This window comes from Euphorbia lathyris, chromosome 5 (assembly GCF_963576675.1).
Source record: "Euphorbia lathyris chromosome 5, ddEupLath1.1, whole genome shotgun sequence".
Lineage (NCBI taxonomy): Eukaryota > Viridiplantae > Streptophyta > Magnoliopsida > Malpighiales > Euphorbiaceae > Euphorbia > Euphorbia lathyris.
Window position 1 is genome coordinate 65,502,281 of NC_088914.1, and position 15,044 is coordinate 65,517,324.

General features: G+C 28.1%; 1 protein-coding gene across 1 annotated transcript; it reads right to left on the reverse strand.

Annotated features, from left to right (window-relative positions):
- Positions 1-10,545: 10,545 nt before the first annotated feature.
- On the reverse strand, positions 10,546-14,127 carry LOC136229080 (ABC transporter G family member STR2-like). Its single transcript, XM_066017643.1, has 3 exons — positions 13,642-14,127; positions 12,640-13,373; positions 10,546-11,539 (listed from the first exon to the last, which is right to left on the reverse strand). Exons 1-3 carry the CDS (start codon positions 14,125-14,127, stop codon positions 10,546-10,548), a joined length of 2,214 nt encoding a protein of 737 aa, XP_065873715.1.
- Positions 14,128-15,044: the final 917 nt, after the last annotated feature.

A 15,044-nucleotide genomic window follows, 5' to 3' on the forward strand; every position in this document is an offset into this window, starting at 1 on the left:
TAAAAATAAAATATTTACGTAAAGTTCAAATGTTTTACGTAAAACTCTAATTTTCACAAGGTTTGTGGATTTTTCTCCTAAAATAACAAGGTTACGTAAATTTAGTCAAACCTTACGTAAATTATGTCTAAAAATAAAAGATTTACGAAAAATATATAGGTTTTACGTAAAACTCTATTTTCACAAGGTCTGTGAATTTTCTTCTCCTAAAATAAAAAGGTTATGTAAATTTAGTCAAACTATACGTAAATTATATCTAAAAATAAAATATTTACGTAAAGTTCAAATGTTTTACGTAAAACTCTAATTTTCATAATGTTTGTGGATTTTTTCTCATAAAATAAGAAGGTTACGTAATTTTAGTCAAACCTTACGTAAATTATGTCTGAAAATAAAAGATTTACGTAAAATATATAAGTTTTACGTAAAATTGTATTTTTCGTATGGTTTATGAATTTATTCTCCTAAAATAAAAAGGTTACGTAAATTTAGTCAAACTATACGTAAATTATATCTAAAAATAAAATATTTACGTAAAGTTCAAATGTTTTACGTAAAACTCTAATTTTCACAATGTTTGTGGATTTTTTCTCCTAAAATAAGAAGGTTACGTAAATTAAGTCAAACCTTACGTAAATTATGTCAGAAAATAAAAGATTTACGTAAAATATATAGGTTTTACGTAAAACTGTATTTTTCATATGGTTTATGAATTTTCTTCTCCTAAAATAAAAAGGTTACGTAAATTTAGTCAAACTATACGTAAATTATATCTAAAAATAAAATATTTACGTAAAGTTCAAATGTTTTACGTAAAACTCTAATTTTCACAATGTTTGTGGATTTTTTCTCCTAAAATAAGAAGGTTACGTAAATTTAGTCAAACCTTATGTAAATTATGTCTGAAAATAAAAGATTTACGTAAAATATATAGGTTTTACGTAAAACTGTATTTTTCATATGGTTTATGAATTTTATTCTCCTAAAATAAAAAGGTTACGTAAATTTAGTCAAACTATACGTAAATTATATCTAAAAATAAAATATTTACGTAAAGTTCAAATGTTTTACGTAAAACTCTAATTTTCACAAGGTTTGTGGATTTTTCTCCTAAAATAACAAGGTTACGTAAATTTAGTCAAACCTTACGTAAATTATGTCTAAAAATAAAAGATTTACGAAAAATATATAGGTTTTACGTAAAACTCTATTTTCACAAGGTCTGTGAATTTTCTTCTCCTAAAATAAAAAAGGTTATGTAAATTTAGTCAAACTATACGTAAATTATATCTAAAAATAAAATATTTACGTAAAGTTCAAATGTTTTACGTAAAACTCTAATTTTCACAATGTTTGTGGATTTTTTCTCCTAAAATAACAAGGTTACGTAAATTTAGTCAAACCTTACGTAAATTATGTCTGAAAATAAAAGATTTACATAAAATATATAGGTTTTACGTAAAACTGTATTTTTCATATGGTTTATGAATTTTCTTCTACTAAAATAAAAAAGGTTACGTAAATTTAGTCAAACTATACGTAAACTATCTCTAAAAATAAAATATTTACGTAAAGTTCAAATGTTTTACGTAAAACTCTAATTTTCACAAGGTTTGCGGATTTTTTCTCCTAAAATAACAAGGTTACGTAAATTTTGTCAAAACTTACGTAAATTATATCTAAAAATAAAAGATTTACGTAAAATATATAGGTTTTACGTAAAACTGTATTTTTCATATGGTTTATGAATTTTCTTCTCCTAAAATAAAATAGGTTACGTAAATTTAGTCAAACTATACGTAAATTATATCTAAAAATAAAATATTTACGTAAAGTTCAAATGTTTTACGTAAAACTCTAATTTTCACAATGTTTGTGGATTTTTTCTCCTAAAATAAGAAGGTTACGTAAATTTAGTCAAACCTTACGTAAATTATGTCTGAAAATAAAAGATTTACGTAAAATATATAGGTTTTACGTAAAACTGTATTTTTCATATGGTTTGTGAATTTTCTTCCCCTAAAATAAAAAAAGGTTACATAAATTTAGTCAAATTATTCATAAATTATATCTAAAAATAAAATATTTACGTAAAGTTCAAACGTTTTACGTAAAACTCTAATTTTCACATTGTTTGTGGATTTTTTCTCCTAAAATAAGAAGGTTACGTAATTTTAGTCAAACCTTACGTAAATTATGTCTGAAAATAAAAGATTTACGTAAAATATATAAGTTTTACGTAAAACTGTATTTTTAGTATGGTTTATGAATTTTCTTCTCCTAAAATAAAAATGTTACGTAAATTTAGTCAAACTATACGTAAATTATCTCTAAAAATAAAATATTTACATAAAGTTCAAATGTTTTACGTAAAACTCTAATTTTCACTATGTTTGTGGATTTTTTCTCCTAAAATAACAAGGTTACGTAAATTTAGTCAAACTTTACGTAAATTATGTATGAAAATAAAAGATTTACGTAAAATATATAGGTTTTACGTAAAACTGAATTTTTCATATGGTTTATGAATTTTCTTCTCCTAAAATAAAAAAGGTTACGTAAATTTAGTGAAATTATACGTAAATTATATCTAAAAATAAAATATTTACGTAAAGTTCAAATGTTTTACGTAAAACTCTAATTTTCACAATGTTTGTGGATTTTTTCTCCTAAAATAATAAGGTTACGTAAATTAAGTCAAACCTTACGTAAATTATGTCAGAAAATAAAAGATTTACGTAAAATATATTGGTTTTACGTAAAACTGTATTTTTCATATGTTTATGAATTTTCTTCTCCTAAAATAAAAAGGTTACGTAAATTTAGTCAAACTATACGTAAATTATATCTAAAAATAAAATATTTACGTAAAGTTCAAATGTTTTACGTAAAACTCTAATTTTCACAATGTTTGTGGATTTTTTCTCCTAAAATAAGAAGGTTAAGTAAATTTAGTCAAACCTTACAAAAAATATGTCTAAAAATAAAAGATTTACGTAAAATTCATAAGCTTTACGTAAAACTCTATTTTCACAAGCTTTGTGAATTTTTTGTTGCATAAAATAAAAAAGTTACGTAAATTTAGTCAAACTATACTTAAATTATATCTAAAAATAAAATATTTACGTAAAGTTCAAATGTTTTACGTAAAACTCTAATTTTCACAAGGTTTGTGGATTTTTCTCCTAAAATAACAAGGTTACGTAAATTTAGTCAAACCTTACGTAAATTATGTCTAAAAATAAAAGATTTACGAAAAATATATAGGTTTTACGTAAAACTCTATTTTCACAAGGTCTGTGAATTTTCTTCTCCTAAAATAAAAAGGTTATGTAAATTTAGTCAAACTATACGTAAATTATATCTAAAAATAAAATATTTACGTAAAGTTCAAATGTTTTACGTAAAACTCTAATTTTCATAATGTTTGTGGATTTTTTCTCATAAAATAAGAAGGTTACGTAATTTTAGTCAAACCTTACGTAAATTATGTCTGAAAATAAAAGATTTACGTAAAATATATAAGTTTTACGTAAAACTGTATTTTTCGTATGGTTTATGAATTTTCTTCTTCTAAAATAAAAAGGTTACGTAAATTTAGTCAAACTATACGTAAATTATATCTAAAAATAAAATATTTACGTAAAGTTCAAATGTTTTACGTAAAACTCTAATTTTCACAATGTTTGTGGATTTTTTCTCCTAAAATAAGAATGTTACATAAATTTAGTCAAACCTTACGTAAATTATGTCTGAAAATAAAAGATTTACGTAAAATATATAGGTTTTACGTAAAACTGTATTTTTCATATGGTTTATGAATTTTCTTCTCCTAAAATAAAAAGGTTACGTAAATTTAGTCAAACTATACGTAAATTATATCTAAAAATAAAATATTTACGTAAAGTTCAAATGTTTTACGTAAAACTCTAATTTTCACAATGTTTGTGGATTTTTTCTCCTAAAATAAGAAGGTTACGTAAATTTAGTCAAACCTTATGTAAATTATGTCTGAAAATAAAAGATTTACGTAAAATATATAGGTTTTACGTAAAACTGTATTTTTCATATGGTTTATGAATTTTGTTCTCCTAAAATAAAAAGGTTACGTAAATTTAGTCAAACTATACGTAAATTATATCTAAAAATAAAATATTTACGTAAAGTTCAAATGTTTTACGTAAAACTCTAATTTTCACAAGGTTTGTGGATTTTTCTCCTAAAATAACAAGGTTACGTAAATTTAGTCAAACCTTACGTAAATTATGTCTAAAAATAAAAGATTTACGAAAAATATATAGGTTTTACGTAAAACTCTATTTTCACAAGGTCTGTGAATTTTCTTCTCCTAAAATAAAAAAGGTTATGTAAATTTAGTCAAACTATACGTAAATTATATCTAAAAATAAAATATTTACGTAAAGTTCAAATGTTTTACGTAAAACTCTAATTTTCACAATGTTTGTGGATTTTTTCTCCTAAAATAAGAAGGTTACATAAATTTAGTCAAACCTTACGTAAATTATGTCTGAAAATAAAAGATATACGTAAAATATATAGGTTTTACGTAAAACTGTATTTTTCATATGGTTTATGAATTTTGTTCTCCTAAAATAAAAAAGGTTACATAAATTTAGTCAAACTATACGTAAATTATATCTAAAAATAAAATATTTACGTAAAGTTCAAATGTTTTACGTAAAACTCTAATTTTCATAATGTTTGTGGATTTTTTCTCATAAAATAAGAAAGTTACATAATTTTAGTCAAACCTTACGTAAATTATGTCTGAAAATAAAAGATTTACGTAAAATATATAAGTTTTACGTAAAACTGTATTTTTCGTATGGTTTATGAATTTTCTTCTCCTAAAATAAAAAGGTTACGTAAATTTAGTCAAACTATACGTAAATTATATCTAAAAATAAAATATTTACGTAAAGTTCAAATGTTTTACGTAAAACTCTAATTTTCACAAGGTTTGTGGATTTTTCTCCTAAAATAACAAGGTTACGTAAATTTAGTCAAACCTTACGTAAATTATGTCTAAAAATAAAAGATTTACGAAAAATATATAGGTTTTACGTAAAACTCTATTTTCACAAGGTCTGTGAATTTTCTTCTCCTAAAATAAAAAAGGTTATGTAAATTTAGTCAAACTATACGTAAATTATATCTAAAAACAAAATATTTACGTAAAGTTCAAAGTTTTACGTAAAACTCTAATTTTCATAATGTTTGTGGATTTTTTCTCATAAAATAAGAAGGTTACGTAATTTTAGTCAAACCTTACGTAAATTATGTCTGAAAATAAAAGATTTACGTAAAATATATAAGTTTTACGTAAAACTGTATTTTTCGTATGGTTTATGAATTTTCTTCTCCTAAAATAAAAAGGTTACGTAAATTTAGTCAAACTATACGTAAATTATATCTAAAAATAAAATATTTACGTAAAGTTCAAATGTTTTACGTAAAACTCTAATTTTCACAATGTTTGTGGATTTTTTCTCCTAAAATAAGAAGGTTACGTAAATTTAGTCAAACCTTACAAAAAATATGTCTAAAAATAAAAGATTTACGTAAAATTCATAAGCTTTACGTAAAACTCTATTTTCACAAGCTTTGTGAATTTTTTTTTGCATAAAATAAAAAAGTTACGTAAATTTAGTCAAACTATACTTAAATTATATCTAAAAATAAAATATTTACGTAAAGTTCAAATGTTTTACGTAAAACTCTAATTTTCACAATGTTTGTGGATTTTTTCTCCTAAAATAATAAGGTTACGTAAATTTAGTCAAACCTTACGTAAATTATGTCAGAAAATAAAAGATTTACGTAAAATATATTGGTTTTACGTAAAACTGTATTTTTCATATGGTTTATGAATTTTCTTCTCCTAAAATAAAAAGGTTACGTAAATTTAGTCAAACTATACGTAAATTATATCTAAAAATAAAATATTTACGTAAAGTTCAAATGTTTTACGTAAAACTCTAATTTTCACAATGTTTGTGGATTTTTTCTCCTAAAAAAGAAGGTTACGTAATTTTAGTCAAACCTTACGTAAATTATGTCTGAAAATAAAAGATTTACGTAAAATATATAAGTTTTACGTAAAACTGTATTTTTCGTATGGTTTATGAATTTTCTTCTCCTAAAATAAAAAGGTTACGTAAATTTAGTCAAACTATACGTAAATTATCTCTAAAAATAAAATATTTACGTAAAGTTCAAATGTTTTACGTAAAACTCTAATTTTCACAATGTTTGTGGATTTTTTCTCCTAAAATAACAAGGTTACGTAAATTTAGTCAACCCTTACGTAAATTATGTCTGAAAATAAAAGATTTACGTAAAATATATAGGTTTTACGGAAAACTCTATTTTCACAATGTCTGTGAATTTTCTTCTCCTAAAATAAAAAGGTTACGTAAATTTAGTCAAACTATACGTAAATTATCTCTAAAAATAAAATATTTACGTAAAGTTCAAATGTTTTACGTAAAACTCTAATTTTCACAAGGTTTGTGGATTTTTTCTCCTAAAATAACAAGGTTACGTAAATTTAGTCAAACCTTACGTAAATTATGTCTAAAAATAAAAGATTTACGTAAAATTCATTGGTTTTACGTAAAAGTCTATTTTTTATATTGTTTATAAATTTTTCTCCCAAATTAGAAGGTTACGTAAATTTAGTCCAACTTTACGTGAATTATGTCTAAAAATAAACGATTTACGTAAAAGTTAAAATTGAGGTCGTTAACGGTTATTTTGAGGAGTTAGTTAAAATCAAGTGGTCACCGATGTTAAAAAGTGTAAAGTTCAGTGACAATACCGTTAAGAATTGAAGTTTAGTAGCCATAATATTAAAATGGATAAAGTTTAATGGCCATGGGTGTAATTTACCAACATTATGACCACCATGGATGTTTGAAAACTAAATCGAGTGTAAACCTCTTTTCATATGCACAAAAAAAAAAGGGAGGAAAGTAATTAAGATTTGTAGGACTATAGTGTTTTGTGACTTGTGAAGACATAAAGGGCTTTGATGTTGCAGGATTATTGGTTGGGTTGGTGGATTATCTCCGTGACCGCCTTTTTGAAGCTTCATGCTTCGCTCAAAACAAAAAATCAAGAATCAAGAATAAATAAATTGATATCCCTAAGATAGAATTTGCGGCACCGATAGAGGAGACCAGAGGTGTGTGGAATAAAATAATGCAGGAAGAAGACCGAACCGAAAGAGGTGGAGAGCTGAGCGAAAATTTGACCGGCACAAACAGTAACCAGTCAATATAATTGAATAACACGTTGAATTATTTAATGGTTTAGATTAACCAAAATTGTAATCAATGGTAATATAAGCATAGTATGAGTTACTTTGTTTTTCAACAAAGTAACTGTAACCTACACCTATCTCTTATTATCTTTTTACTTCTTTTATAAAAAAAATGTAAATTCTTATTATAAAAATATAGTCACACGTTTCGTTAAAAAAAGAACTACTTCCCTACTTGCTCAATAAACAAAAAAAGATAAAAGACAAAAGATAAATACTATATTATATAAATAATTTAGGCTTAATTTTGATTTTTGAATATGGAGAATAATTTAGGCTTAATTCATTATATATTCAAAATTTCATTATATTTATATTATAAATATTACACTAATTTATAATATATATTTTTTAGCAATCTACATACTATTCCTATTTTCAACGTATTTCCAGCATTTCGAAATTTTTAATATAATATTAATCCTATTTTTTAAACCAAAATTATGTCTTTTTAAATACTATTGAAATAAATCTAATTCCAATTCTCCTAACTAAACCATTAGAAATAATTGAAATTCATAATTTAAAAACTTATGTGATAAAATTTCATTCTCTTCTCTTCAAACTAAAACTCTTTTTCCCTGCCTTTATTTTTCTCATTTACCCTCATATTTCTACCTATCAACAAATACCCAAGGTCTCTTCTCCCTTTCTCGATTTAGACAAATGGATGTCTTCAGGCCACTGAATTCGGCTTATGAGATGGCTGCCGACTTCGTTAATTATACAGAAGTAGATTATGAGCAAATGCCCTGGATGATCTCTTTCAATAATTCCTTTGGGTCCTCAATAAGGTCTTATTGGATAAAGAGTTTCATTAATTTTTTTGTGTTATTTAATTGGGTTGATATTTGATTTTCTATTGAATTTGTTTTGTTTTGGGATGAATAGGTCTCTAAGAGGGGTTCAAAGCTGAGCTAAGGCTTTTCACCAGAGTTGCAAGCAACCGGGGTTCAAAGGTGAGCTAAAATCTTATTTTTTTTCTTTCATAAATTGGCTATTATGTGGCTTTGAATTTTTAAGGCATTGTCTAGAATATTTTTTCATAAAAAACGAGTTCAATTAGAATTTTATTATGATTTACAGCCTTTAAAATATTACAGTTTATCACTTTTCAACAAAATTTCAATGAACTCTCTTATTTATATTCTATCTAAATAAACGGTTTTATAGGAGATTTTTTTGAATAATTGCAAAACCTATCAAACTAAATATTTTCAAACAATGGGTAACTCAATTTTGAAGAATATTTTTGTTAATAACAAGTTTGAGAAATTTTAACATAACAATCAATATTCTATTTTATATATTCTAAATTATAATTCACTTTCGTTAGAACATCTTCAATCTGTTTTCAAATAATATTCACAAAACCATTATTTTTATATATAAAAATAAATCAAAAAGAAAAAAAAGGTAATATAATAATATATGATGCATCAAAATCAAAGCATCATCATTTGATGCATATGGTGATCTGTTGGAGATGTATAGGACAATTTCAAAGTTTATAAATAAAGAATGATTGAGAATTCATATTTGTGTTGAGAAAAAAAATAAGTGTACTCACAACGTAGCTTTTGAATAAAATTCTAAATAACATTAATTATTTATAATTATTTTGAGAAAGTAATTATTCATATATTTAGTTACACTATTTTAGCTTTATGTATAAATAATATTTTATTACTGTTCAAAAATAAATTAATGGTGTAATGCAGGATAAATAAAAATAGGGTAATTAATTTATTAGTCCCTATATTTTGACAAAACACACTGTTTAGTCCCTATAGTTTCAAAAACACATGGTAAGGTTCCTAACATTTTTCTCAGTGAACTGTTTAGTCATTCTGTCTGTTTGTTAGATTTTTTTACCGTTTATGACTTTAGAAATGACTAAATTACCCTTTACTAATTACCTTCAAACTTCAGAAGAGGAAATCCAATTTAGAAGAAGAAGTTATTTATATGGAGAACAAGAAATAGAACAGAACCAATGCTTACGAATTTGAACGATTAAGAAGAAAATCAACAAAAAGAACACACAAAGTTGATTTCAGATTCATTAGAGTTTAAAGGAAGGGAAAATAAAAGAAAAGAAGAACTCAAATCTAAATTGACTAACAGAATCTCCATGAGAGTTTAACGGCAGGGACTAAACAGTTCATCGAGAAAAACTTTATGAACTAAATAGTTCATCGAGAAAAACGTTAGGGACTTTACCGTGTGTTTTTAAAAATACAAGGACTAAACAGTATGTTTTGTCAAAATATAGGGACTAATAAATTAATTACCCATAAAAATATTATGTCTATTTTATTAAATAGGATACGAATGAGTTTATTTTTTTCCAACATAAAGCTATTATTGTTTTATTTTTTTTCAAAACATTAGATTATCAGGAGTTAATTTTTAAATTATAATTAGGGTAGATATGGATAAAAATGAGTTTTTATTTATTTATTTCAAGTATCAAATTACTAAATTATATGAGAATAATTTAGTGTATCAATTTTATTAAATATATATAAAAATACGAATGAGTTTATTTGTTTTTCAAATTATAATTGAATTTAAGGTCAATATGGTCTCTAAACCACATTGACGGGTTTAATTTAGTCTAAATTGAAGTTTAGATATCAATTCAGTTTTGAAGTACAATATTTAACAAATTATCTCAAATAAAATCAATTTTAATACCTAAAAATTTATTAGATTTAAATTAATTTGTTAAATATTACAACAAAAATTATTCGATTATAGAAAATCCTACACGAGTCAAAAAATGACACAATAAGTGGCATCTATATGTTTATAATTTCGATTAATATTTAATATCAAAATTATATTTATTCAATAGAGTAAAATCATGTAATCCGTGCATTGCACGGACCTAATTCTAGTTAACCATAAAAGTGAAGGGAGCTATATATTAGTAAACTCTATGGATGAGTTGAAGGGTTATTTGTTTTTTGTTACACAAAGTTTAGGTAAGGGTAGATCTACCCATTCTCAAAACCACTACGAAGATTTATAGTAATGAGGGCAAAAAAAAAAAAACATGTGAGAATAATATTTAAGACTATATAACAAAATTACAAGAAACAATTAATATTTAAGACTACAATTACATATATATGAAACAACAAATATAGAGTAAAAATATTCAACAACAATCCCAAATTGTCCTCCCTTTAGTTCTACGATCTCTGATTCTTAGAAAAGAATCGAAGAACTATATAAAACAAGATCCTATAAAAAACAGCCCAACCCAACATAATAATCACATTCTCCCATTTATCCCATTCCTCCGTACTAATCTTCAGCGATTGCAGAATCATAGTACCATTAACAGGAACTTTCCCTTCTCCTGTCTGAACATGCGAGAACACATGAGATGTCTGAAACTCATTCATCAAAAGCCCTTCATACGGATAAGTCATCGTCGAAATCTTGTTCATCCATTTCCAATACTTTGGAATATCATGACTATTCAAAAAATACCCACAGAACAAGAAAAATAGAGCAGTAAAAGCAATAACCGCTGCATAACCCAGAATATAATTAGGTACAACCGAACTCACGAACACCACAAACGAATTCGTCGAGAGAAGTGACACGTAGAGGACAATCAAGAAGTAGTAGAAAGGACCTCGAAGCTTGAGGGCAAACCAGACAATTCCAGCATAAACACCAGATTGAAGTAGAAGAAAAGGGAGATAAGTTATAAGTCCAGCAATGGTGTAAGAAGATGCTCTATACGCGTTGTGGGACGTTTCGCGGACGAAGATGAAACGTTCTTGAATGAAGGCGGGGACGGCGTCGTTTGAGGAGAAGAAGAAGAGGCAAACGGTGAAGATGAAGAAACTTAGAAGTTGAGTTATGCCTTGATCGGAGTCGTCTTTAGGGTTTTTGAACATGGTGGCCATCATGAATCCCATGATTGTTAAGACTAGGAGTCTTGAGAGGAAGAGTTCGGGTGTTCTGCCGATGTTTTTGAAGTTTCTGCGCATGAGAATCCATGTCTCGGAGATGAAGGAGTTGGAGAATTTGGGAGCAAGATGGTATGGCATTTTGTTTGGGATGATGTTAGGGGTGAGGTAGTCGTTTTCGTTTACTGTGTAGTCGCTGCTATGAGGTGTTGGTGTGTTTGGTAGGATTTCACTTGAGTATGTGTAGTAACCTGGGGATGAACTGCAACAAAACTAAATAAGTCAGTATCCATAATTAACAATAGGTGAAGATGAATGCATGAATTTCAAAGAATAGAATTTTACATTTGTGGTGAATTATTAAAGTATTTCTTGGTTTATCATAGATAAATTAGGCTGATGATCTTTGAATTTTGTACTTAGTTTTATTATGTTGTCGGAATTTTGCAATTTACTAACATTATAACTCTTTTTACGGGTTGATCAAGATGAATATCAAAATAGAAATGAAATTTTAAGCATTTTTAATTCTTAAACTTTTTGATTTTTGAGTTTATTCGTGTGTTATTTGATTAGGAATGATTACAGAGGAAATACTAAGAAAATGATTATTTGGATAGTCTAAAATGATGGTTGCAATGAAATATGATGGTACCAATTTTAATTATTGGACTTTTTGATTTTGAGGTTTTTATCTGTCATTTTGACTTGATCAAATGTACTATGAGTGATTATGTTAGCAAAGTACAAAGTTCAATAACTATAATATCGAATTTTGAAGTTCAGAGACCATAATAAAAATAAGATAAATGTTCATGACTATAGATGTAATTTACTCGAGTTATAAGTATTTATAAGTTTAGGGTGTTTTATGTTAGAGATGGATGAAACATCTATAGAAGAAAGGGAAAACTAAAAACCAGACTCAATATTTATAGTGACCTACAAACCAACCCTTTTTGAGATGCAAGCTATTTTAAGGCATGTCTAATCGTATCATATAAACGTATACGCTTGTATGACAATCAAACCATCTACACATCTAACGAAAAAATCTACTATGAATTAGGACCAGTAATAGTTCTTCCACTCAACAATTAAAATGATGTGGCATCGTTTGAATGAAATGACCATTACTGATCTTGATCCACAGTAAAAAAATTTCAAAAAGTAAACATAATCGTAGAAATGTTTGGGGCCGGGCAAAGATTATTTGCCCCCAGCTTTACTAGAAGAGTCCATTTCATCCGTCAATATGACCAACGGTTCACCCTAAACTCATAAATTTCTTTACCAATCACCCTAAACCAAGAAATACTTTGATCATTCAACACAAATATATCATTTACCCTAGAATATTACCTCATTGGATTTTGCAATTTCCGATCATTCCTTTGGCGAGAAGGTGTAAATCTGAGAGTTTGCACAACCCCAACATGACTGCTCATGCTCCAAGAAGGACTCCTCAAACTATGGTCAAATTCATTAGACTCTTGTATACTTGCTTCTAAAGGAAGCCGTTTCCCACCATTTTTCCTCGACTCTTCCACCCCCATCCGACTCTTCCGGTTCTTCCTCGACCGCGGCGGCGGTGTCACATAATTAACAGTAGACACCGCCGACAACTCCTCATCAGATAACTTCGGTGGTTTCATACCAGTTCGTGCAAACTCAGCAATTGCTTCCACTCCATGTTGAGTTTGATCATACTCTTGTATAACATCAATAAGATACTCAATTGAGTTTTCTCCTTTTGGTACTTTTCTCCCCATTCGATTCAAATGGAGAGTCACATCTTTCGGAGATCCTTGAAACATGAGCTGTCCACGAGCTAAAATTATCAGATGATCCAGAAGCAATTGGATTCTCGACGATGGTTGATGAATTGTCAGAATCACTGTACTGCCTGATCTAGCAATGTCATGAACTTTTTCAATTACGCTATGTGCACTGGTGGAATCTAGACCTGAAGTTGGTTCGTCGAGAAAAAGTAACGAGGGTCCGTGGATTATGTCGACGCCTATTGACACTCTTCGTCTCTCTCCACCGGATACTCCTCGTGTTCCTTCGTCGCCTATGTAAGTGTTTCGTGCCGACTACAATCAAAAGGTTAACAATATTAAGATCATCTCCAATAGACTCACGGTGATTAATATATAATTGAGTATTAGTGATTTAAGAGAGACTAATATATATAATTTTCAACAATATTTTTCATATTCACTTTTTAGAGACGATAAAGATTCTCTGAGTGATTTTTAACTCTCCAATTTCAAATTTTAACTTGAGTCAAATTAAGAGACTGGTAGAGATACGTTTTAAAATCAATGTGTCCGTGCTAGTAAGATGAAAAATGCTATGTACCGATAAACCGAGCTGCTCGATCAGCTTCTCAACACGATGAACCTTGTCGGTTGTAGAAATCGGGCCGAGGCGAAAATCAGCAGCGAACATTAAAGTTTCATAAACAGTAAGCATAGGAAAAAGCCTATCTTCCTGCATTATATAAGCAGAAGTTCTCTTTATCAAGCTTGGACTCATTTCTGTCCCATCAAACGACACTCTACCCTTCAGGCTACCACTTGCTATCCGGCCAGCCAGTCCATCCAAGAGCGTAGATTTTCCGGCACCGCTAGGCCCCATGACGGCGGTGATGCAACCTTTGGGTGCATACCCTGTAATCATGTTTAACAAGTCCACTTCTTGGCTTATCCATTTCCCCTCCAACTTTTTCTTCTTAGTGACTGTATAAGTAAGATTAGTGAACTCAAGTCCTCCTGTGAAATTCACTGGCTTATTATTCTGAATTTCGATTACAGTTTCTTCACGATGGCCATTTCTTGGGGGCATATTTGATCGGATCGGAACAAAAGAAAGTTGAGAGTGTGATTCCGGCTGCTGGATTGGGATTTTTTGATCCCGAGTTGGGAAAGGTGGGCCTTTGGGAGTTAAAAAAGAAGCGAAGAAGATATACAGCTAAGTGGAGATTGATCCAAAGTTTGTAGAATGGTTGTCTAAATTGAAGAATCCGTTTTTGCATGTTTTGATCGAAAATTCTATCTTGTTTTCTTCATCTGCTTTTTAACGTCACTTGTATGCAATTTTCCTATTGTATTTCAACCTTTTCTTAGTACCCATCAATTTTGGCTTAATGTAATTATGGACTAATGTTTAATTTCTTAATTTTTAATATCATTTAAAATGTATTCTATTAACATGATTATTTAGTTTTGTTTCTTAGATTTTTGAGTTCTAAATTGCCACCGTGGGAGCTCGTCAAGAAAACTATCAGAGGTCTGTCATTTTTTTTTTTTTTTTGTTATTGAGTAAAACTTTTATTCGATCTAATAAGCCTAATGCATACCCAGCCCTTTAAAGTTGTCCATTTTGTTCATTTAACCCTCTCACCTCACGGAACAACCCTTTAACCCCCTAAACTCCAAAAAAACGCTACTTTTAACACCATATTTTAGACTGCCGAGATATAATGTTGTCCGTGTGTATCACGCGCATGACACGTGTGTAACGGGATATTCCCTCACATGCTCGGCGAGCAAGAATGGGTGTGCTCGGTGAGCACCTTGGGGAAATCGATTTCCCCACTTCATCAGGCACTCAGGGCATCGACCAAACGAATTAGGACTTCTGCTCGGCGAGCAAGAGCATATGTGATCGGCGAGCAACAACTACCTTTCTTGTATGCATTATATTGTGTAATGGCTACCTTTCTTGTTTGCTGCTGTTCTTATCTTGTATATGCATTATCT